Source organism: Aythya marila (genome assembly GCF_965140915.1).
Source record: "Aythya marila genome assembly, chromosome: 5".
Taxonomy (NCBI): Eukaryota; Metazoa; Chordata; class Aves; order Anseriformes; family Anatidae; genus Aythya; species Aythya marila.
Window position 1 is genome coordinate 36,521,638 of NC_139046.1, and position 24,229 is coordinate 36,545,866.

At 50.4% G+C, this 24,229-nt stretch overlaps 2 protein-coding genes across 2 annotated transcripts in view; one reads left to right on the forward strand and one right to left on the reverse strand.

The window, feature by feature from the left end:
* SUSD6 (sushi domain containing 6) overlaps window positions 1-5,163 on the reverse strand; it is an 88,328-nt gene extending 83,165 nt beyond the window's left edge. The window contains exon 1 of the mRNA XM_082762684.1: window positions 5,145-5,163. The gene's annotated coding sequence lies outside the window, so the exon portion shown is untranslated. The remainder of the gene's footprint in view (window positions 1-5,144) is intronic.
* Window positions 4,581-10,463, forward strand: CCDC177 (coiled-coil domain containing 177). Its single transcript, XM_082762681.1, has 2 exons — window positions 4,581-4,712; window positions 5,168-10,463. Exon 2 carries the CDS (start codon window positions 5,176-5,178, stop codon window positions 7,090-7,092), a length of 1,917 nt encoding a protein of 638 aa, XP_082618807.1. The 5' UTR covers window positions 4,581-4,712; window positions 5,168-5,175; the 3' UTR covers window positions 7,093-10,463.
* Window positions 10,464-24,229: the final 13,766 nt, after the last annotated feature.

Consider the following 24,229-nt stretch of genomic DNA (forward strand, 5'->3'; position numbering starts at 1 on the left):
TTTGCTCAAAAACAACAGTTTTCAATTAAATGAATGGAATGGAATTGCATTTCAGCTTCAGCTTGAAAATGTAACCGGAGTTAACATGCATTATTCGTGTTGATTTTATACTCAATAGCTCATGCTTATTAGAGACTGTTTGGTGTCAGTGCTTGCTCCTAATCTTATTGGTAATGGGGTTACAGTAGTGGTAGGACCCCAATCAGGGATCAGAAACCCCTTGCTCTAGGTGCTGAACATCACTTCCACAAAGGCATTCCATGCCCAAAACTAAGTGCCACACTACAGCCCTGCCTACAGTACGGATATTTCTGCACATGGTACAATGAGGTCTGTCCAGACTGGATTTTGATGAACATTAAAATTAATAAAACCCAACAGAAAATTTGCCTTTTCCCTAATGAAAAAAGCAAACCACAGAATTTCTATATGGACTCCAGTGCTACACTCTGACCTCTCACATAACACAGCCCTTTAGACATCCTCATGCTCATTTCTGAGTGATTCATCTATTTGTTTGCCGCATCTTCAGTCTGCTCTGTGACCTTGGGGAAAATCTAGCCTCCGTGATTCACTATGTGCAAGCACACCACAATACCCTCATGACTGTGAACTCTCCACAGCAAGCTCAGCCTGACCAGGAGAACTGGATGCACGAGGGTCAGCATCATCATCTCCAATTTGGTTTGGTCCAAAACACGCCAGTATTCTAATTTCCCCCAAAATAGCCACTGGCAGTGGAATATCCCCAAAAGCAAATAAAACCTACTCCCACATCTATACTTGTTTCCATGGAAATATGCAGTGACAAAGTTTTTTCCTTCATTTTCAGAATTCTGTCTGCCAGCCTACCGTATTTTTTCACGCAGCCCAGGTAGCTGCATAGGTTGTACCCAAATACAAAGAGTACTGCAGGTGTGCCAAACCTGCACAAAGCCAGGTAGGCAGCTGCTCGGCGCGTCCCCAAGAAGCACCAATTAGATGCTCAGTAAGACGCTTTTTTGAGCAGAGATGAGATGCCAAACAGCACATTGTAGCATTATGCAACAAGATAAATGCTATTAACAACTCACCATCAGCACAGCTTATGTGCTAGCCTTAGACTCCGGCTTTACATTACAGGGAAAGACATTGTATTTGTAATACAAGTCTGTCCCCAGTGGCTGCCAAACATTTTGCTGCTGGTGATGGCTCTGCACTGTGTCCCACCATATGTCGCTGTCTCCAGCTACCCCCTCATGCCCCATCTCTTTTCTGTGTCCCTGTTCTGTGCATCTGTCCAGCCAGAGGCTCCATTTCCCTAGGGACACATAAAGTGGCTGAGAGCCAGCCACAGATGACAGCAAGAAGCAGAGCCTCTGGGCTACGAGCAGTAGGGATGATTCCTTGGCTTGGGACAGTTGGTTTGCAACAGCCTGGCAGGGGGCTGCAGAAAAGTGCCTGCCACCCAGGGCAGGAGGGAGGCTTTGCCTGCATCGTGTGGGCAGGCAGTTCGTGGAACAGGAGGAAAGCAAACACCCATCCTGCCACCTGCAGAGGAGAGGAAAGCCAGGCTGTGCCACGTCTGCAAGCAAAGCAGAAGCAGGGAGCGACAAAACAAGAGGCCAAGCATGGGAGAGGATCAAAGGAGATGGGACTGAATTCTCCCAGAGGAGGACTTTGGCTGTTGTCAGGTTGTCACACAAACATTGTGGCACGCTGACTTTCAGTCCCTGGCTCACAAACAAGTCTCACAGGACTTTATATTCAGCATTAGCTTAGAGGAGGGCTGCAAAATGACTCAGCTGGACAGGCTGTAGGACTGAAAGGAAAGGGTGATGGCAAGTGGCAAGGGACTGTTCAGAGGGAAGGCACCAAATGTGTCATCGGGATGGGGATTGGTAAGACCTTAGACTCAGTGCCTAATGAAGTCTTGAACTGGTACAAAAAGCTTGCAGCTGACAGAGGAAGGCTGTGCTGCAGACACTCTGCTGTGTCTGGGAGTGGTGCAGGAGCTGCCCCCATGCTTCTTACACTCTGCTCCTCAAGGCTGTCACCTTCTCCCATCCCCAGGGCTCAGGAAGGAGCAGGACTGATCTGGTGCAAAACCAAGAGGAGTCTGAATGGGAGAGAGCAGGGTGAGAGCTGGAGTGGCTGCACAATAGCTAGGTCAGGGCCCTCCCAGCAACGGTTTAAACAACATGAGAAAGAGAAAGCAGAAATTGCAAACCAGATGGAGACAGGAGTCCATGTGGAAAACAAAAGCTAGTTAGCAAGGAGGAAAAATATCACCAGCTAGTATCCCTATGGCAGAGGGGGGAACAGTCCAAATGTGCTGAGCGAGCCTTAGGAGAGCTAGCAAATTAGAGAAGGGGAGATGTGAGAAGGAGAAAGGCACCGGCACCAGGGCTGCGTACACAGATGCTCTGCAGGAGCCCACTGGCAGCAGCGGCCAGGAGGGCCTGACGCGCTGGCAGGAGCTCAGAAGAAAGGCGATAGCTGGTTGCACAACCACGGGGAATCGGTTCACAGCAAGGATATGTTTTCCTTGGCTCTGGAGGGATATGGAAACGGTTTACAAACATTTGTAAGGCACAAACCCAAGCAGTAGAGAGGTGTTTAGCCAAAAGAAAAAAATAATAAATATAAAAAAAAAAAAAAAGCAAATTACTTACAAGAGAAGATAAAATAAAAAAAAAATAAAAAATAAAAATAAAAATGAAGAAAAAGGAAGCAGAAAGTAGCTAATAACAGTTTACCAAGGAGCTCTCGTAGGTTGTGAAATAGCTCTTCCAAGGAGACTGGGGGAAAACACAAGTATAGGCAGTTTTAAAGCTGGACTGGAAAAGATTAATTAATACATGTGCAATGAAGAGCACACAGAAGAATTTGTCAGCATGATATAAATATTTCCACCTCCACTATCTGTAGTCACGATTTTCCACTGCCCTGCATCTATAGCTATCATTAACAGCGATGCAAAGGAGGAAATTGTTTATTAAAGCAGGAGGCTACCCTTACAGTACTGCTCAGCCTGCATGCGTGGATTTCTCTCATTTCCAAAGAAAAGAGAATTAGGGTTTATAAGCGCGTAAGGGAAAATGACTCATTAGCAGTGATCCTCTACAGCTCCTCCAGAGGTCTCCTCCTGCCCCATCCCCAGTCTCCCTTATCCTGATGAGATGGGGACATGACTCTATGTTTAGACCGTATGTGCTAATATCTCCTAAAGCCATTTCTGCCTGGTTCTCAAGCTTTCTGACAACCTCCCTTCCCATTGCATTTAGGAGACCACTTAGGGGAATCCTAAAGATCAAGGCCCAACTGCAGCCCCGTTGCAGGCTGAAACAGCAACCTGTCAAAAGCCCCAAGAAACCCTCACCTTACCTGGCATGCACACTTACCAGCTTAATATTTTCCATAAAAAAGAACACAGGCATAGCTCGACAGCTACCGTGCTGCAGCTGTTATTAATGGTTAGCACTATCAGTCAGTGGGCTGGGCTCTTCAGACAGCAGAAAACTCTTACCTGGCCTGAGGATTTTTCACATAACTAATCACCAAGCTTTATAACCATCCCCTACAGACTATGCTGATGATGAATGAATGAAATTAGATAAGTCAATATGCTTCGTTGCTGGAGTTTGCCCACTCACTGCAGATGCATCATCACTGTGTGCATCCATCGGTACAGGGGATGAGCTCGATTCAAAGTCTTTACCCACACAGTATGAAACCACCACTGGGCTGCAGCTCTCAGCTTCCTCACAAGGACTCTGTAGCCCTTTCCTGGCTCTTTCTGTCTCTCTCTATCCTTGCCTTGGGCCATCCTGGAAGCCCCTTGATGAGTGCCTCATCCTTCCTTATTAAAACACAGCAGATTAAGCTGCGTCTTAGCAGTTAAATGACGGATTGATGAAAAACACTGAAGTGGTAACACAGTGCATTTGCTGCTGCTGTCCTCTGCCTGACTAAACCAGTTGCTCCACTGTGTGGCACAGATGCTCTGCAGCTCCGCTACCAGCAATGATGCCCTCTGTGCTGAGAGGTATTTCTACCTCTGCTGAGCCCCGGATGGCTGTAGGAAGAGCAGGTCTGAAATAACTGTGAGGAGCCTGCTCCAAGTGGGTGCTGTGCTGCCTCCAGCACCGCTCGGGTGCCCTCCGCCTCGGTCCTGGCACATCCCTGCAGCGAGCAGTAGCTTGCATTAGCACTACAGGGCAGGGGGTCGTGCCTGCAAACTGCTGTGCGCCGAAATCTGAGCGCTGCACTCCCCACCCCAGCTCTGACACAGACCCCCCTAAGTGCCCCAAGGCGGGCACCTTCATCCCTGGGGGCCCCGTTCGCCATCTGTAACCCCGCGCTGCCCCCCCCCCCCCACCTGCTGGCACCCCCTTGTCCTTGCTCACACCGGCAGCAAACCGGGGGGCACAGCCGGAGGGCGCCCGAAGGACGAGCCCTGCGGGGCGTTGGGGGGGCCGCCAGGGGACACCCCCGGCCGGCCCCAGCGCAGCGCGGGGGCTTCGGGGCGGGTCCCCCCGGGGCGGGTCCCCCCGCTGCCCGCCCCCGTGCGGGAGCGCGGCTCGGCGGGGCTGCGGCGGGCAGTGCGGGGCGGCCACCGGGCCCGCCGCCGCCCCGCGGCTGCCATGGAGGAGCCACCACCACCACCATCATCATCACCAGCATCACCATCACCAGCCACCTGATCCCCGCCGCCGCCGAGACAAAGCCCGGTGAGTGCCGCACCCAGCCCGGGGGGCTCCGTCCTGCGCCGCGGGGTCCCCCCGCAGCCCCCCAGCAGCAGCAGCAGCAGCCCGGGCACCCCCCGGCACCCCCGCCCGCAGCTCAGCCTACCCCCGCCCCGAAGACCCCTGCCCCGAACAAAGTGCCCTGCCCGCAGCCCAGCCCCTCTCCCCCACCGCCCAGTCCATCACCATGCACCCCACGGGAGCCCAGCTGGGGTAGGGTGGGGTGTGGGGTCCCGATCACTGCATGCACCTGAGACCCCCAGCACCCCCAGCCCATGCACTGCAGCCACCCCCCCTGCATGGCTCCCAGACACCCCCGCACACCGCAGCATCCCCACTCCGCTCACCGTCCCCATCCCTGTGCCCTTCCCCATCCCTGGCGCCATGGCTGGGGGACAAAGGGGACCGCGGGCTCACCGCCACCGCTTTCTCCCTCGCAGGCGCAGCCATGGTGGAGCCACCAGCAGAGCCCCCTCCGCAGCCATGCCCGGCACCCGGTGGGGCAGCAGCAGCAGCAGCAGCCCCCGGGGAGGCGTCCCGTCCTGGGGAGCAGTCCCCGCTGCTGCACCTGGACCTCTACAACTTCGACTGTGTGGCGGCGGAGGGCAGCCGGTACGTGCTGACCAGCCCGCGCTCGCTGGAGGCCTGCGCCCGCTGCGCCGTGCGGCCGGTGGAGCTGCTGCCGCGGGCGCTGGGGGAGCTGCTGCGGGAGGCCCCCGGGCGCTCCATGCGGGTGGCCGCCGGCCTCTATGAGGCCTACGAGCGGGAGCGCCGCCGCAAGCTGCAGCAGTGCCGGGAGGAACGGGAGAGGATCATCCGCGAGGAGAAGCGGCGCATCCTCGCGCCCCTCGGCAGCCTGCCGCCCTCGCCCGCTGCTCGTCTCGCCCCCCGGGCTGCCACCTCCACCACCACCACCACTGCCGCCACCAGTGGACCCAGTCCCAAGGGGAAGGCTGGGGCGTCAGGAGGTGCCAAGGCCAAGAGCCACTCGCTGGACTCGCTGCAGAAGCGCCGGGAGGGCAGCTGGGGCAAGACCTCCTCGGAGTCGGGGGCCTCGTCCTCCTACAGCGGGGAGAGCCTGAGGGGACACGGGGGCAAGGGGCGCGGACGGGGCCGCGTGGCCGATGGCTCGCTGCTGGGGCGCAGCTTCAGCCTGGGCGACCTCAGCCACTCGCCGCAGACGGCCCAGAGGGTGGAGAGGATCGTGAAGGAGGTGAAGAGGAGGAAGGGTCTCTCGGAGGTGCCCGAGAGGGACAAGAAGATCGCGGCGCTGATGATCGCCAAGCACCAGGAGGCCAGCCTCCTGCGGGAGCAGCGGCAGGCGGCCCACCTGCAGTGGGACAGCCAGCGGCGCCTGGCAGAGCAGCGGAAGGAGCAGGAGGAGAAGGAGAAGCAGAAGGCCCTCCTGCAGGGCCAGAGGATGTGGGAGAGCCAGGTGGAGAAGCGGCGGGGGAAGCTGAGCCAGGAGCAGCAGGAGGCCGCCCTGCTGAAGCAGAAGCAGCGGCAGGTGTGCGAGGAGAGGTGGCGGGAGCAAGCAGAGAAGCAGGAGCGGCTGCGGAGGGAGAAGCTGGAGAAGGCCATCCAGGAGGACAAGCAGAAGAAGCTCCACCAAGAGCACAATCTGAAGGCGAAGGAGGAGGGCAAGAAGGAGCACCGGGAGCGGGAGGAGCAGCTCCTGCAAGAGAAGCTGTCCACGGCTGCACAGAAGAGGCTGAGGAAGGAAGCGCAGCTGCAGAAGGAAAGGAAGCAGCTCAGCCAGGCAGAGAAACTGAAGCACGAGGCCTTGCTCAAGGAACTGGCCAAGCAAGAGGCAGAAGAGAAGGAAATGCTGAAGGCCTCCCTGGAGATGAGTTTGACCAAGGCTCAGGAGAACTACGAGCAGCTAATGGAGAAGAGGAACCAGGAGCTGAGGGAGAAGGCCAGGCGGGAGGACATGCAGATCCAGAGAGCCAAGCTGGCAGCAGAGAAGAAGGAAAGAGAGCAGAAGGAGCACTTGCAGGCCCTGGCGAAAGAGACAGAGAGGAAGCTCCAGCATGCTGCCCAGGTGGCTGAAGAGGTGGTCCAGGAAAAAGCCCGCAAGGTGGTCTTGAGCCGTCTGGAGAAGGAGAAGGTGCAGAAGATGAACAAGCAAAAGGTGGAACAGTACGAGGACTTACGGCGCCGGGAGATCCTCCTTTCTATAGAGAGGAAACTGGAGAGGAGCGAGCAGATCTTCAAGGAGAGGAAGACAGTCTTAGAAAATGCCAGGTCTGTAGCTCGGGCATCCTTCCACGTCCGGGAAAAGGTACGGGAGGAGACTAACATGCGCACCTTTGACAAGATGGCCTTTGAAGCAGAACTGCATGCCAGCCTGGATAAGAAGTGAAAGATCTTTTCGTGGATGAGTAGGGATATGTTACCAATTGTCCATCATAATGCATCAGAAAGCTCCTCTGCATTAACACTTCAAAAAAAAATAAATTTGTTATTTAGGAGGAGCAGGGTACCGCACAAAAACATGGCAGCTATTTCACATACTTTTTTAAACATGTTTTTGTTCTGGGCATGTTTTAAGGACCAACCTCCATCATCTGTACAGAGGGGGAAAAGAGCTTTTGCATCCTCCACCCCACAAGCACACGTTTTCCCAGAGGGCTGCAGAAGAAGTTTGTGTGAAACCTGTGAGTTACTGATTGTCTTAACTGGAGCTGACAACAGCTGCACTATTTTTAGTTGCAAAAACAGACAATAGAGACTACGGGCTACCATTAGAGCCTACTGACAAAGAACCAAAGCCAGCCCAGCTGATTCTGGTTCAAGTGACATTCAGCTGATTCAAGGCACGGGATTGCATTTTCAAAGCCGCTGCACACCCATGAAGGCACGGACGGCTGTATTGGAGAAGTCCATGTGTCCCTGGACGCGCCTCACCTGCTGCTGATATCAGACATGGGGGGGGAAGAAAGCATGGGTAAAGACTTCATAACACCTTGTAAGTAGACATTGTGATCAGAGCTGGGCAGCAACTGTTAAAGGTGTTTACAAACACCACAGTTGCACTTCTGCTGTGTGCAACTGTGGCCCCTCCCCAGTATCCTCACCCCTCATTTCCAAGCATCTCTTTTAAAGGTCTGTAGGAGTTCCTCTTTCGAGGAGGAAGTTTGTAGGTAATCAACAATCTGACAGGCACAACCCATTTGTTCATTAAGATATAAAAATTAACAAATTGTGGAAGCTGGCCTTGCAGATCATTGTAAAATGGAAATCTGTGGACAGATTGCATAGATGGGCTGAGGAATCTCCACGATTGGAATTCTTCAAACTCAACAAGATCCTGAGCAACCTTATCCAGTTCGGTTTGCTTTGAGCAGGAGGCTGGACAAGGTGTGCTCCAGAGGTCTCTTCCAGCCTAAGGGTTGCACGAGTGGCTTAAAATGTTCACCCAGCTCTTATCATTGTCTACTGGGCAGGGCAGCTTTTATCTGTCCACTGGTGCTAACAGTTATATGCTTATTTTAGGGCACAAGAAGGAGTCGATGCACAAAATAGTGTACATTACGGATCCTCTTAGATGAGGATAATGGTATTTTTACAACTGTAACTCAATCCCATTTATAGGGAAATGAGTCCTTCTGACATTAATACACTGGAAATGTGAAAAGCCTACCTATGCCCCATGGACAGCGTTCAAGTCAGTGTTCTGTTCCAGTTTTCCACATTTACTCTGCTGGGTTGCAGTTACAAGCACACATCCAAACCAGGCACTTTCTGCTGCTTTTTTTCTGGCTCTGGGCACTGCCAGCACCGTGCTCCACCATGCGTGATGCCATGCTGGGTTGTTGTAGTGATGGTGTCAAACCCAGGGCAAGGGGGAGAAGCAGCACGAAGAGCCAGGTTCTCATTTACTTGCAGATGTCTCTGACATACAACGCAGGGGATGAGAAAACCCGAAGAAGGTTGACATATGACACAGGCATGCGGTTCTGCATGCATAGATCACTTACCTCTCAGAAGGCTTTAAGAAGGTGTTAAATGACCAGCAACAACAGCAGTAAACCAAGCACACCCTGGTGCCCTGCAATGATGGAGACATCATAAAAGCAGCAATGGGAATGAAGCAAGTAGGGATCTCTTTCATTTTGATGGAACTTGCTCTCTTTGAATCACAGAGCAACTGGTGCTGTTGAGGGCAGGCAGCATGAAAAGTAGGAATTAGGGCACCTGAGTTACGTTTGCTCAGTCAGTTGTCAGCTCACTGTGTTACACCAGGCGAGTCCTTGAGGGCTGGCCCTGCTCCTATTGATATAAAAGGAAGCAGAGTCATGCTCTGGGGACTGCTGTGACTTGCAGGAAATAGTAACACTTGGCTTGGCAAAACGCTTCTAAGACTCTGGACGAAAGATGCTAACAAAGCACAAGATACTGTTTTATTTATTTATTTGTTTGTTTGAGCTGTTATTAAAGTAAAAAAGCACCAATTAACAACAAAACTTAAAAACATGCACAACTCTGGGAAGGACAGCAGCGTTACTCTTTCCAGCTAGGAGCCTGTCACTGCACCCTCGTCCTCAAAACTACAGTCAGTTTGAAGGGTGGAAGCAATCCTGCTGTCCTACGGTAACACCAGACAGGGTCCTTCATGAAAATACAGTTGTGTGCATGTGTTATTTGTACTGCAGTGCTCCACCTATGCCCTTGTAGCATCGAAGACCTGGAAGAGAGATGCCCAGTGGCCCAACTACATCCTGCATAAAATCTCTCCCTCTCCCTGGCAGCATTGGAGTTGGGATAAAACTTGCACTAACTTCTGTATAGCCAAGATTTCATTTTGTTTGTAGCCTTCAGGGCTGCAGAGAAAGCCTGCCAGCGCTGATGCAAAGGCCTGTGCTCCCTGCTTCATTGCATTGTGCTTGAAGTTCACTGCTTGATCCATTCAGCAGAGAGCTAAGGGGAAGAGCTGGGAACTGTAAAGAAGGCATAACGTAAATCTAATGCATAATTTGATGAGCAAATGAGCAGCCACGGCCACTAACTGGAACAGTAGAACAGTATTTTTTCCCTGAAAGTCCACTGCATTCTGCCCTCTGACGTGGTATTTCCAAGGCAGACTGAGAACGTTTTTACAGCCCAGGAGAGACACCTTGGCCACTGACTGTAATTACACCTCGGGTCTATGCTTCCAAATGAGTTTGACACCTTGGGGCTACAGCCAAACTAATCAAAACCCATCTACATGGTGGTAATTGGATTGGCTAACTGCTGTTTCTATACTGTGCAGTGTGCAGCTCAAGTTTTGAATGTGCAATCTACGGAAAAAAATATTTTTTTTCAAAAGACATTAATCTGTGTATGGACTTCTTTATTTCTGTAGTGGTTCCAGTCCAAAACCTGTGAAAGTCAGCGGAGTTTATAGTTACTTAAACTTGTGACATGGAAAATGAAGTCAGCTAGTTGGGTGGAGGCATGAGAGGTATTTCTTGGGTCTGCTTATGCTTTGTTTATTTGAGAAGGAGTTTAACTGCCGGGTTTCTGTGGAAATTGAAATTAAGCCCTGGTATGCATACAAAAAGAATGGCATTTTTAAATGAGGCTTGATATTGAGCTGCAAGCCAGAGAGAACTAAAAATGAAAGCAAGAAACATGCAATCTGACTGCTCCGAAATAGATCACAGCTTACACAGAGCACAGGAGCAGCTGATGACATTTGGTCAGGTTCTGCAGAAAGATAACTTAGGTTGGGCTTCTCCTGGGATTAGAAGACACATTTTAGGCTATTGGTCTATTATAATCATGAGGTTATAATAAAGAATTTGCTTCTAGACCGTGTGCACGCCTGCTGCAGAGTGACTGCTAGACCTTGAAATACCTGCACTGAAAAGTAACAAAGGCCATTTACTGGCAAATTTCTGTGACCAGTGGCACATCTTAGATCTAGCTAGCATCAAATTCCCAGGTGTCACTTCCTGAGCACTTGGAAAGCCTCGCTCCAGATTTCATGTTAGATTCCATGGATCTAGTGGGACAAGCCAAAATCTAGGTCCGAATGCTACTAAACTTTTAAATCTGAAGCCAAACACTAATGCACACACACACCTGGAACTCCAGTTGAAAAGCACTGTACCCATTAGCACTAGCCTAGACTAGAACTCCTCCTGCTAGGATGTGACCTGCTAGAAATCACTTTTGAGGGGTTTCTGAAGTTGAGGTATTGAAACATTAGGGAGAAAGACTTCATTATCATTTCAATGTTCAAAAAAGAATTACAGGATCAAGTCCTGAGATTCATTTTCATTAAATAATGATGGGAGTTTTACCTTTTGCACGATGATCAGGCACATAATCATGGGAAAGAAGAGACTGCCACACTCTCATCCATCACAGAATAAGGCAAGTAATTTCAGAGGTCCCAGAACTGTGCAGCCTGGTTTTCTTGGGCTGGTGCCCAGTGACTGGCTTCAGCGAAACTGAAGCTACTTGTATTGGACATCAGAGAACTCACACATGAGGAGAGCCACTGACTGAAGGGCAGTTCCTGTAGCATGAACTCCAAATGAAGCTTTCACACACTTTGAGTCTTTGTTGACTATGTCATTTATGTGAATTATCTAGTTTTTAACAGCACCTGGAGTAAAGCTGGAGCCCTTCAGTGCCCATGAGAGCCCCAAAAGTCTCTCTTCTGCACGCTGCCTCTTCACACAACATTCATCACTAAACCATGATCTCTCTGTCAATGCTGAATTTGGCACACACATTCAAAAGCTATTAGGAGGAGCAGCTGCATCCCCACTAGTTAATATTTCACAAAGTATTTTAACCAAGTTTATCATAAACACTTTCACAACATGAATAAGAGAGATGTGAGGATGAGATTTCTCACCTTAGCTACCTACTGTGGTTCTCTTATGGTGCTTAGGAAGCTCTAAACTCATTCTGTGCTAAGATTTCTCTTGATACTGGGGAAATTTTGTTCACCAAGCTGGTGCTGAATATGCAATATGCACAGGTCTGAGAGGAGACTTTTTCAGTGTGTGTGTCTTTACTAAGCCAAGCCTGGACAGGGAGATGTAGGGAGCACAGAATTTGCAACACAATGTCCATCAACTACTAGTTTTCCAGAGGTTCTTCTAAGAAAGGCCCCAGGGCCACCACTAGTAGCCATCATCAGAGGTGACTGCTTCAGAGAAGTGACACTTTCTGCTCCTTTACTGACCTCAGAGAGAGCCAGGCTGACCACATCCTACCTGAGAACAGCTTCTCATCACCACCAGCCATTACGCCATAAGAAAGGATTTGCTTTCATCTCTGGGTCTTCTTCTTTTGGTGGTTAATACATAATGGTTAGAATGATATTTTGCAAGTCTTTTTTTTTTTTTTCTTCTTCTTCTTCTTAAAGCAGGTGCAGGGAGGTATAGGGATGAGCCACAAAACTAGTTGGATGCAGGTTGTGGCTACGGGTTGTGGTTCTCTACACACAGTTCTGTTTTGCAGGCCTGGGACCATGCAGTTCTCCAGGAGAGCAGAGGATCTCTGGGGGGATATGCCTGCTATCAAATCACACAGCCTTCATTCAAAGCATGCAAGTGTAAGCTTGTTAATGCCTTGCTGGGTCAAGGTCCCAGGGAATTAAGTTTGTTAGGTTTGGTCTTAGCTGTCATAGTTGAGAAAGAAAGCTGTCACAGGCAAAGAACGGGAAGTCCCAGTCCCTCTGGAAATGAGCCGCATGATGTTTGCTTTGCAGCACAGTCCAGGCTTGTTTTAAGGTGAGCCGATGGAGCCCTGGTACAACTTGCCATGGGAGCGCAGCCCCACAAGCCCTCTGTAAGCAAGTAGCACACACTTTAAACAGCCAGTGCTGAGACACGGTGAGAAAATCAGAATGCTTCTGCTTCTAGGCGGGAGGCAGCTCTGCCCCTCTTTGCGGTGAGGTGTTACTGGATGGTGCCCTGATGGGAAAATACTGTGAAGAAAAAAAAAAAAAAAAAGCTAAATCACAATACAAGATACCTGGAAACACATTATCCATTTATGTACAGCAGCCAGCATTCAGTGGAAAGCTAGCATTCAGAGCCTTCATACTGGGATATGCTCCATATCCCATATGCCTGTTAATGTTAGGACGTTAAAAAAAAAAATCGGTTCTAGGTCTGGTTCCTTTGTCCTTAGCTCGTTCATTTTGGCATGGCTTTTGCTGTGAAACAACCTTGTTACAGTAAGATTCTGGCGTAAAAGGACCCAAATCCTCCTCTTGCAACTTTGCATTCATCACCTACATCCCTGCCATTCAGCAAGAAATCTCCCACATTACAAAATCACACTGGCAGTAAGAAATATCCTGTATTACAAAATCAAACTGCCAGTGCAATTTTGTACTTACATGCTTTACGCAGCTCCCTGCGTCCAACCCCGGGACCTGACTGTGAGGTAAACGAGTTGCCCCTGGTCTGAGTACAGGAAAACTGAAGCAGAAAGCACGAATGTGCCTGGCCCCGGGCCATGCTGGCACTCAGCTGAAGCTCTCACATCCTCCCTGCTCCCCCAGCAGTGCCCTAATTAACCTCCCTGCTGCAAGGGGAGGCTGTCCCTGAGCCTCTGCTGCAGCAGCTCCTCTGTTTGCTGCTCTCCAGCTGGAGCTGCACGGAGGATGGAGGTCTTAAGATGCCAGCCTCCACTTCTAGCCGCTGTCCTCAAACCTTGAAGCACTTGAAGGGCCTGTAAAATATCTCTTTATGCTTTCAAACAGGGGGCCTGAACATGAATGGTGTGACTGAGAATCCTTGAACCATCCCGGCTGACTAGAATCACCTCTGTAGATATGACAACATGCAGTAACACTATTTCCTCCAGCCCACCAAAGTCACAACTTCACCTCACTAGTTACTTCGCTAGAGCTACTCCAGGAACAAATGCAGCCTAGATACATTATCCTTTCTATTATTTATGTCAATCACAGTGTGTTAGGATAAGCTATGCCTCCAAGAGCCTGCTGGAAATTTCCTCTTGCCTGAATTGTACCCAGGCAATGGGACAGTAGGGTCACACAGCCTCTGGTATTTTTAGGCACAGAGAAGAGCCCATCGATACCCATCTGCATGCAGCATTCCTGGGTGTTTGCAGAAAGCAGCATTTGCTCGAGCATCTCAGGGCAGCTGGCACAGAGGCACCTTGTCAGACAGCAAGCTAAACAGTGGGGAATAAATAAGAGGTTTGGCTCTCTGTCAGATGCTGTTGGGAATGTTTGGGGTTTTAGGAGGGTGGTGGGATAAAGTCTTCTCATTTTTAATCACCTCCCAAGTAAGTTGTGCTATTTTTAACAGTTATCTAATGATTTATGAAAGATGGGAAGATAAACGAGGAAGGGAGCTTAAAACACAAATGTGCAGGTAAAGTGGAAAGACATTTTCCTTTCCGACCTGAAAAACCCCGAGCATTATGAGAGCTTTGTTAAAAGCCAGGCAGCACACATTGTGTTCGACCCCAGGAGGAGGTCTGCTCTGTTCACAGCTTTGCTGCCCGTGTACCTGTCTCCTGCTCACTCCCAGTACCAGCTGTTTCCTCAGACTTCAAGGAAAAGGTGAGATTAAAGAAGCACAAGATGAGCTCCTTGAACAGAAGGGCAGTATTTTCACTGCAGAGGGGTCACTACACGACTGTCCTGGCAGGACTCAGCCCAGCTCTGACACGAAGCCAGCCCAGCAGGGGAGCAACACTTTTCTCTCACAAGTGGGTTTCTGCAGCCCTCGCCAATTACAGATGCTGTCTGAATCCAGGCTTTGGACCTTTGGCTGGTGTAGACTGAAAACCTACAGAAGAACTAGGATGTTGTGGAATGGCAAAGGGATGCAAAGGGATTTTTAAATAGCAGCACCGCTGCTAATTTTCTTCCCTTGCGTTGTTTTCCCAGTCAGCGTAACATGGGTGGAGAGAACACTAGCAGCACCAGAAACCATGCCCTAAAACACAAAGCCAAAAAACACGGCCTTTGGTAGTAACACCAGTATGAATATGAACCCTGAAATTGGAACAACCCGGCATGTGGGGCCAGGAGGGACTGGGGCGTTGGTGTGAGGTTGTCCTCGTGTCTAAGATATGTCCCTCCAACAGCACTGCAATTACTATCCCAAGGATGTGGCTATAACCAAGCAAGTTTCAAATGGAGCAGCCCAAGCTCCACTAGCTTAACCACAGCACTGCAGAGCCTAGCATGGGCTAACCGGTCCAGTGTTCTCCACCTTCTCCTGATGGGCACTGAAACCCATCCTGAGCTCTGCTGAAACACGCGTGGTTAGCTTATACTGGCCTGTGGCGCCTGTCATGACAGGAATTTTAGAAGTCTCTTAAGAACTCTGAGTTATGGCATCACTTTTTCTGCTAGTGCTCTGTGATGTCTCACCTCTTGCTCTGCAGGATGCAGTAGAGCCAGGGAGGATTGTTTTGGAAAGTCAGAGCCGACCTGCCTGCTTTCAGAAAACACAAGGCAGGTGGGTGCACTGAGGGATCCTTCAGTGCTTTACGCAATGCGAGTTAGAGCACCTGGCATCCTACATTTGCTCTGTATACACTCCACATCACTTTGTACAGTAGCTGTCACTTCAACTCATGTCTCTTAGATGTGGCAAGTCCCAATATTTTCTAGGCAGAAGGGACTGCCCAGAGAAGAAAGGCAGAAGTTTTCTGTCATTACTACAACATTGCAAAGAACCTGCTCACCACTCCTTGCCCAGTGAAGTATCCCAATGCATTCTCTTTATGGCTCCATGAAGAAAAAATTGTGGCAGTAGGAGGTTCCTGAAGGCAGCAAGGTTCATACCTACAGCTACTGGTCTCTCTACACGTCTCTGCTCAGCATGTGCTGTGCTACTCAACAGATTTCCTGTGGAAAGGAACCTGCAGAGCCCTCTCTCCAGAGACACTTTACTATAATGCAGATGCCATGTGATTCAGTCACAGCCTGTGTTTCCCCAAGTGCATAAAAAAATAATCTGTAATGCAGCTACCAGGGAATTTCTGCAGAGTCTCCTGCAATCTGCAGGGGCCCTTTGCATCCATCCCAATGCCCACGCTCTATAAGCTCGCAGGCTGTACAGTACTCACTGACCTTCTAGTGCTGGCTGAATCCTCCCTGTGACAACACACTGCAACATTTGGGTACAGGAAAGCATCCTGCAAGCAGGCAAGGCTGGCCAGGGAGTCAGTATATCAGATCTATAGAGTATAATGTTAGCATAAGTCTTTTCCATGGGGAGGTTGTTGGCACAAATGCACAGGAACAAAGCACCTCCCAAGAGGAAAGGAAAGAACTGCTGAACATGAGAGATAAGAGGTAACTGGCAAAGTGGGGGATTTAAATAACCTCCAAATCATAGGTACACAGCTTATAGGCCTCATGCAACAGAAATGTGCATAGCCAAACAGGTTCTTTTGCATGATAATTTGGGTACCCTTGGGGAAGGAATGACGGTGGAGGGCACTTAGGACCAGAGGTAAGAGAGGAGAGGTGTTTTGCAACACCAGGGAGTACCGGGAAAGCTGAGTGAGGGGACGAATGCAGAAAAGCTGTTCTGTAGATCTCCAGAGATGATGGCTCTCACACCAGTACAAAAAGGAAAAGAAAGAAAAAAAAAAAAAAAAGTGCCATGAATGAATGGTGGGCATAAGGAGGGAAAAGAAAAACCTCCACAGAAGAGCTGCTGGGCTAAGCTTAAGGCCCAATTTTAACATCAGGCTGCGAGGAGCTGGCAGAGACCCCCAGCATGCCCCCAGCCCAGCTCTGGTCAGGAAGGCAGAGGTGTTTGAGCCCCTCACCAAGGCCAGGGCCAAGCACAGCTTTGTGTACAGACATTTTGATCCAGTCACCAGGCCGTGGGGCTGGGTTCCTCCTGGTAGGGTCAGCTGCCCAACACGGTGACATCTAGCACCTTTCTGTGCCCGAGCTGAGGCAACACCATGGCCAAAGGAAACCCGAGGCTGGTGCTTGTTCAAGGAGGGCAGGGTCCTTCTGAAAGGGAAGAGGCAGGCTGGGAGGGATTCATAACCCTCAACTATGCACTGCCAGCATGTGAAGAGAAGGACACTCATCAGGACGTGGGAGACAGGCAGCTGGATGGGAGGCTGAAACCTCTTAGGTCAGGCCTGGTCAAAACTCTCCCTCTGCTTTCACTTACAGGCAGGACCCTAAGGATCACTACTGAGGATTTGGGCCTCAACCCTCAATGACTCGTACAACCCTGAGACCTGGTCATGAATCCACGCACTGATGCTTTCTATGGCCCAGACAAGCCAAGACGCTGCCTGGGTGCCAGGGGTACGAAGGGCAGGTTGGTCCTGGGCATAGGTTCAGGAGAAACAGCTTTGTTCACCCCTCTCTGGGCCAAGTCAGCAGAACTAGTTAGTAATTCAGGACAGAGCAGAGGAAAAATAATTATAAACCTTCTTTCTATATACGGCAGATAGCAGACAGGATCAATACACAGAGGGACTCCCTGATTTCTGACAAGCCTAAGCCCTCAGACAACTCTGTTTTTTTTTTGCACCAGATGGCTCCATCACTCGATAAAGTAGTGCCCTAGATATGCTGGTTGTTTTCCAATCTGCCACCGAATTAACACAGGGGGACGGGCACGTACAGCCACGGCTCCCACACTGTTACCACAGCTCCTGAGGCCCCCCGCAGCAGGGCGCTGCGTTTTTGCAGCCCCCTCCCCGGGAGCAGCTACCGAAGGGATTAAACAGGGAGTGTTATCCAGCGCAGTGGCTTAATCGCTAAGCAAAGTGCTCATCCCCTGACCACGAGGTCAGGGAATTATCTCCCTGACAGATAATGCAGCCAGGGTTTGGAGCAACCCGAGTGGCTGGACTGTCACTGCCAGCCCACAGCTTTACTGCTGCTTCTGGGAGAACAACGTCGCTAAGATGCCATCAAGGTGCAGCGTGGCTCTCCTCAACTGCCCTCAGATGCCTCTTGCAAACATAATTGAAATTCAGCCTTGTTGCTCTCCCATAAAACACCCCCAACACCAAATCTCAGAGGGCAAAAGGGTTTGAAGGCTGAATGCATTTAGCGTACTACAGGGAGAGCATTATTCAGGAGAAGCTCCTAATAGGCTGTGAAGGACTAAGCAGGCTCTAGGCCTGGGCCAGAAAAGGAGTGACACAAGCGACTTGGGGGAAAAAGCATGTATCTAGAAATACGCAGAAGGCAGAAGATCCTGCTCCCCATAAGCCAGCCTATTGTGGCAGTGCTCAGTGTGCACAAGGGCAGCCCACTTGGCTCTGACAGGGAAACCGAAGGGATCGGTGACAAAAGTCTTTAGACACTGAAGCATAAGGAATCCAGGTCTGCTGCCACCAGGAAAGAGCAAGTGGAGTTCTTCACATACACAGCTACAAAACCAGATTCTTGCTAAGAGATAACATGGGGCAGGGGCTCATGCTTTACCCCTAACACCCAGCCTGTGCAAAGTGCAGGTGCCTCACCTGTGAAGGCCAGGGGCCACCTTGCAGCCAGGGGCGATGCTCCCCTCATTCATCCCACCATGGGATGCTTCCTGCAGCACTGCTGTGGGATGCAGGAGAACCAGCTCCCACCTCAGGGTGCAAGCTTTGCCCAGAGTCTGCTCGGCAAATTCCACCTTCCTTCAGCTGTAAATAAAAACAAAAATGTTTTTACTACTTCTAGCGCAGAAACACGAAAGGTGAGCTCTGTGTCTCTGTTCAGCTCAGTTGACAGGGTCATAACTGTGGGGAGGTAGGAGAGGCAAAGCAACTGCCAGCATTTCATTTTCTTAGGAAAGCAAACTGGATTTTCTCAGAAAGCCAAAAAATCCCCACTGAAGCAGCACTGGATAAATCATGTTAAAAACAGCTTTCTGGCCACCAGTCTCTCATGCTGGCCAGAACAAGCCCTGTCCTCTTGCTGCCAGGGTTATGTGTGGGTCACTTCGGCCCTCTTTAGAGGAGAAAGCCACTGACTATAGCTTGAGGGTGTTTATCAGGTGTCCACCATCCCAGCCTCCCCCTGTGGCCCAGGAGACCACGTTAGTGAAGGACAGGAGAGGGAAATGCAATCCCTTCAGAGACCTTCCTCTCAAGGTTCTCCTGCAGGGAGGTTCAGCCACAGCTACCATTAGTGCACATCTCCCTTCTGCTGCTGCTCTGTTCCCCTGGCCCAGGGAGGGATCTGGGCTGGTGGAAAGGCAGGTCAGATAGCTGAAGCTTTCCGAGCTGGTCGCACCATGCCCTTTTCTCTCACATAGCACCCCAACAGCTACAGCCCAGCTGCTTCAGCAAAGGGACAGAGGTATTTAAACAAATAAAAAGCAGAATAAGTAACCTGCCCCCCTGGGAGAGATAGCTGCAAGCAAAGGTCTCTCCCAGTCTCTCATCTCAGGCAAAGGAGACAAAAACCCACAGTGCTCCACGTGGAAAACGGAGCACTAATAAAAAAAAAACTTCCAGCTTCCCACACCCTGCTGAACCATGGAGGCTTCCAGGTCAGAGCCTGCTTAGGTGCACGTTGGTCCTGCACCACTAATAGAGGTGGGCAAATGCCCAAGAGGTGGCAGAGATCCCATTTCCCAGTATGTCCAGCCACAGATTAGAGTAACACTAGAACTGGCCATGTGGTGAGTAGGTGAAATGTACTCGTCTGTGGCAGACAAGAGGAAAGATTAGATGCCGTAGCATTCTGTCTTAACCTTAAGCTTTTTGATAAATCTCCAAAGATTAAGGAGAGAGGAGATTCCGTAATATAAAATCTGGTTTGTCTTTAGCTCAGCTAAAGATGAACACTCGCTCCTCCACGTCCTGCTTCTGTATCCCTCACGTTTCTGTGTGCATAGGCTCCAGGAGGGCAGCCAAAATCACAGCCTCTCTGCTGTTATCAGCACCTGGGATAGGAAAACATTGAGGAAATTTCTGTCAGGACCGCTGTCTGACCTAGTTTATCTACATGCCGAGACATGCATTTAATGCACAGCATCCCTTTACGTATACACACGCATTTGCAGATAAGTACATATATATGTGTGAGTAGGGGTGCTGGCTAGTAGCTTGGAAGGGAAACCCACAGCCAGCATGGAGGCTTAGGACAGTTCAAGCAATCTCTACCTGTTCTCCTGAGCCCACGGGGCACATCAGGACTAAGCCTGTAACACAGACGCCAGACAGGCCTGTGCTGGTGGGCAATAGGCCCCCCACATCACACCTCTGCACCTACAGGACGTGCCCAAACCACCCATGAGGTGGGCTGCGGAGTGGTTAGCAGAGGTTAACACCCCGGGGTGTTCTCTGGATAATTCTATGCATTTTCTGCATGAAATGCTCAAGTCTGAAAGACTTTATGAGTTGGATGAGAAATATTTTCTAGACAGAAATACGGCACTATGAAAAATGCATGAGCAGCTGCAGCTCCCTGTAGGCCACATCTCACCTCCCGTGCACTCACAAGCCTCAGCAGGGTGGGCTTCCCTGCCACCAGCAGCAGCACCACAGCCCTGCCGCTTGGCACGGCGTGCTAGGGTGACGCTGATCCCAACCTCGGGCAGATATTCACCGGTAGCCAAATGGGAACAAAAGTAAAGTTGAGGGAGAAGGCTGGGGGAGGTGGGGAGAAGCTGTCCTTTGCAGTCCCTCTGGGAGCTGGGGAGCACTGGGTGAGCATGGAGGGAGAGGCAGAGGATGAGCAACTGCTGGGGCTTGGGCAAGCACAGCAGTCAGCAAAGGGCAAATCCAGCACCAGCACCATCATTCAGTGAAGGCAAGAGGGAGCCCACCCTGTGTTTATTACATCTTAATATACGCTATCTTTGGTGACAAATCTTATTTCCCTCCAGCTAGGAGGTGCCCCTCCTTTCCCTGATGAGATGAGTGTGTGGTTGAACAGGGAAAATGATCAGAGGCTCTGAAGTCACTGATCAAAAAGGATCCTCTGTACCTGGCCTTCCCAAGCAAACACCACCTTCCAGGGTCCTCACCTGCTTGCGGGAAGGACTCCCCACAGCAGTGTACAAGAGTCACAGGCTGAAGTAATTTAGTGCAGTCGTAAGAGCAAACACGCAGCATCCATCCATCTTCACTTCTCAGCAACTTTTCTCTTTATAAACAAGCAGCATGCTCCTTGGGAAAATAAATCCATTGCAACTCCTCCTTCAAACACACTGCTGCAGCCTTGGAGGGACCAAGCTGGACAACTGGTATCAACACCTACAATCCCATGCCCACACTGGTGCTCAGCATGATTAGCTGCAGACCCCTCATCCCTTATTGCTTTCTTATCCTTAAAACTGGCAGTAAGATTTTTGCCCCAGTCCGCTGTGGATCTGGATCATGCTAAATATTCTATGTAAAGAGCGGCCACCAAATCTAACCACTGGTCATCTCCAGGAACCAGCTGCCAGCTAAAAGGAGAACACGGGCTTAGTGAGCACATTCTCTTCTGGTTCCTTCAGCATCAGCTGAAACAAGGGCTAGAACATCCTCTTCAGACAAAATCATTTTTTCACTCACTGCAGGCTGGCTTCATACTCTGAATGCAGCGTATCCTGCAATTCCTCCTCACCCAAGCTTGGTGCATGAAATAAGCGCATTTATTTTGCCCATCTACAGTACCTTTGAATGGCTGGGAATTTTCTGTCCTCATTTCGGAGCCCACGTTCCCCCTACATAGAGAACAAAGCCAGCTCTGCTTGCACAGGGAGCCTACGTAGTTTCTCTTAATCTAAAATAAGTTCCACATTAAAACCTACCTGCTCTGTATTTATGTGCAGGGAGAAACTATGACAAGAGAAGTTCATCAGAGAGGAGAGGAGGAAGCCAGGGCCAGGTTTCATTGCTCTTTGTCTGATGCAGGAGGACCCACCTCATCTCACGGGCACAGGGAGGGCCAGGAAGAGGAGAGCCTGTGTTGGACCTGGCATCACCCAGTGGGGCCGTGTTGGTGTGAGCTCGGCTGTGCTTTCTCACCAGGTCTTGCTCAGCAGCACAATGCAAGGAGAGGAAAAAGGAACCATAGCTTCAGACCCCTTTTCTCCAAGCCGCTGGGGCTAGATGCTGGTTGGGACTGGAGGTGGGTTTTGCTCACCAAGAAATAGGACAGTTGCATTCTGTATATTTAGATACAGGACACAGCACACAAGTTTTTGTTTCTCCTTAAACACACCAACCCACTACCAGGAGTGTTTTGGTTGTTAGGCCCTTTAGCTGCACTCCCACATCTCAGCCTTGTTCCTGGTGAAGCCTCCTCACCTTCTCACCTGCAGCAAGTGGGAGCTGTGCCTCTGGCAGAATGAGGAAAGGAGAAATGAAAGGTGCTATTCCCAAGCAAGGTGCAATCTCTTCTCTCCAACCATCTTTGCAGTAAGCCTGCTCCTCCAGCTTGCTACAGGAGCTGCAGGATTCCCACCCTCTTATCAGGTGCTTTTAGCTTTTCTCACCACCTCACCTGCTGCCAAGATCAGTGCACCCAGCTGTGCAAGGACCCTTCATCAGCAGGATCCTTGAGCACTTGTGAACCCCATCACTCTGCAGTATGTGCTATTGCCCTGTTCGTGGCTCTGCTTTGGAGCTCAGAACAAAACCAGCACAAAACAGAACCCACGTTCCTCATGCCAGAGGAGCAGGGGCTGGCATCTCCTGCAGGCAGGCGCTGATGTACGGAGGAAGTGGGAGCTCCCCTGCCCACAGCACCAATGGTGAAAGAAACTGACAGGTGCAGCAGTCCTAGGAGAGGACCCATCCCTCTGCTTGTGGGTACTTTTCCACAGAGAGGTATGAAGCAGGGCACAGCCAAGAGGAACTCAAGCATTAAGCAGAGTTTACTTATTATTTTAAGCAATGCAAAGCCTGCACTTTTCATAATACAGCAGAAGAACAACACATGACCCTGCCGTGCTATTTATTGCAACACCTCTGAGTTAGCAAAAGGTGCCTTTGCTGCCCTCACAAAATGGCCTTTGTCATTTTTCTTCCTCTGAAGTGCCAGACCTGCCAACGCTGAAAGAGATGTTGTTCCCAGGACTGCAGCACGTCCTACTCTGGTGCTGGTGCAAAAAGGAACAGAAAGGACTCACGGACCTGGCTGAATCCTCAGTTGCATCTTTCCTCGTTCCGGCTTTAGAGCTAAGCCTACAGTAAGAAGTAAATGAGTTACTTAATATAGAAGAAGAGACGTTATCCCGGCGGGCAGAAAGACACCATGGCTGCTCAGAGAACTGTCACCATGAGGGCCATGCCTCCTCGGACCCACACGGCTGCTCTCTGGTGACTGACAACAGCCCAGGCACAGCTCCAGCCATCTTCTGTCCCTCCGGTAGCCACAGGAAACAACTGCACGAGAAAGCAGTTGAAACAGACTGTTTTATGTGAAAAACTATTACCTTTTCTGCAAAGAGCCTTATTAATGCTAGGCTAATGTCCTGAGCAGAAAGCCTGCCCACCCTCTTCAGGTAAGAGCCATGCTCTGGAGCTGGAAATTGCCACCAGCCTTCATCCCGTGTGCCATGCGCAGTCACGCATAGCACACCATTCATCCTTTGTTACTGACTTCTGACCCCAAGGGCACTTTCCATTTCTTTTCCACTTTCTCTGCTTTAGAAGCAGCAAACACAGGCAGCAGTGGGGCCGGCGCTGCCTTCCTTTCTGTCATGTACTACTGAGTAACAGCAAAGGGCTGGGGGAGCGAGTGCCAGGGGATCTGCCAAGCCCCTGCCCATGAAGCAGGAACCTCTTCTGCACCAGAGAGAAACAGCCTGGAGGTGTCCTGCAGCTCCTGGACAAAATTAACTCTTACCTTGGCCTTAGCAGGAGATGCTGTGAAAAAAAAGTAGGTAAGAGAACCAGCAGGCTTCATGTTTGGTGTGTCTGCGCATTAAACCATTTTTTTAATGCGTCTCCAAAGGGGTGAACTGGGAAAGTCACCAGAGGGAGGAGAAGTTCCCAGATGGGATGACTGCTAGGGAGCTCACAGGGTCAGGGCTGGCAGGCTCCTCTGCAGGGCCACTGGCTTCAGTGAGGTGGCAAGCACATCGCCACAGGGAGCTGAGGGCACGGCTTGGTGCTAATGGGCACCCAGCCCGCCGGCTTTGGGTAAGCAAACAGATTTCTGCTCTAGATTTCACATATCCTGCCTCCAATGCTATACACATTTTAAAGTGCAGAGGCTCAACATAGTAAATAAGGTGGAAGCGGGTAGCAAGGGTGAAAGCGTTTTACGTACAGTCCTTTTGGAGGTGATACTCAGCATGTACAGCAACACAGTGAAGCACAGCAAGTACCCTGGCAGTAAATGTGTGTCACGGCGATTTGTCTCAACTCCTGCAGAGGCAATTTAACGTCATTTCAGTAATGGTGTGTCAAGAACACACAGGAATTCATTCTAGCATCCACATAACTTTTATTTATTTATTTATTGCTGTCAATATGCAGGGTAAAGGAAGACCCGCTGTGGCCACCTCCTGAGTACAATAATTGTGTAAATTCTGATGTCGTGGCATTTGATGGTAATAGACCAAAGGGGCTGCATTCACAAG

Excerpts from the sequence above, each read along its gene's own strand:
- CCDC177 (XM_082762681.1), top strand. The coding sequence starts at position 5,176 with ATGGTGGAGCCACCAGCAGAGCCCCCTCCGCAGCCATGCCCGGCACCC.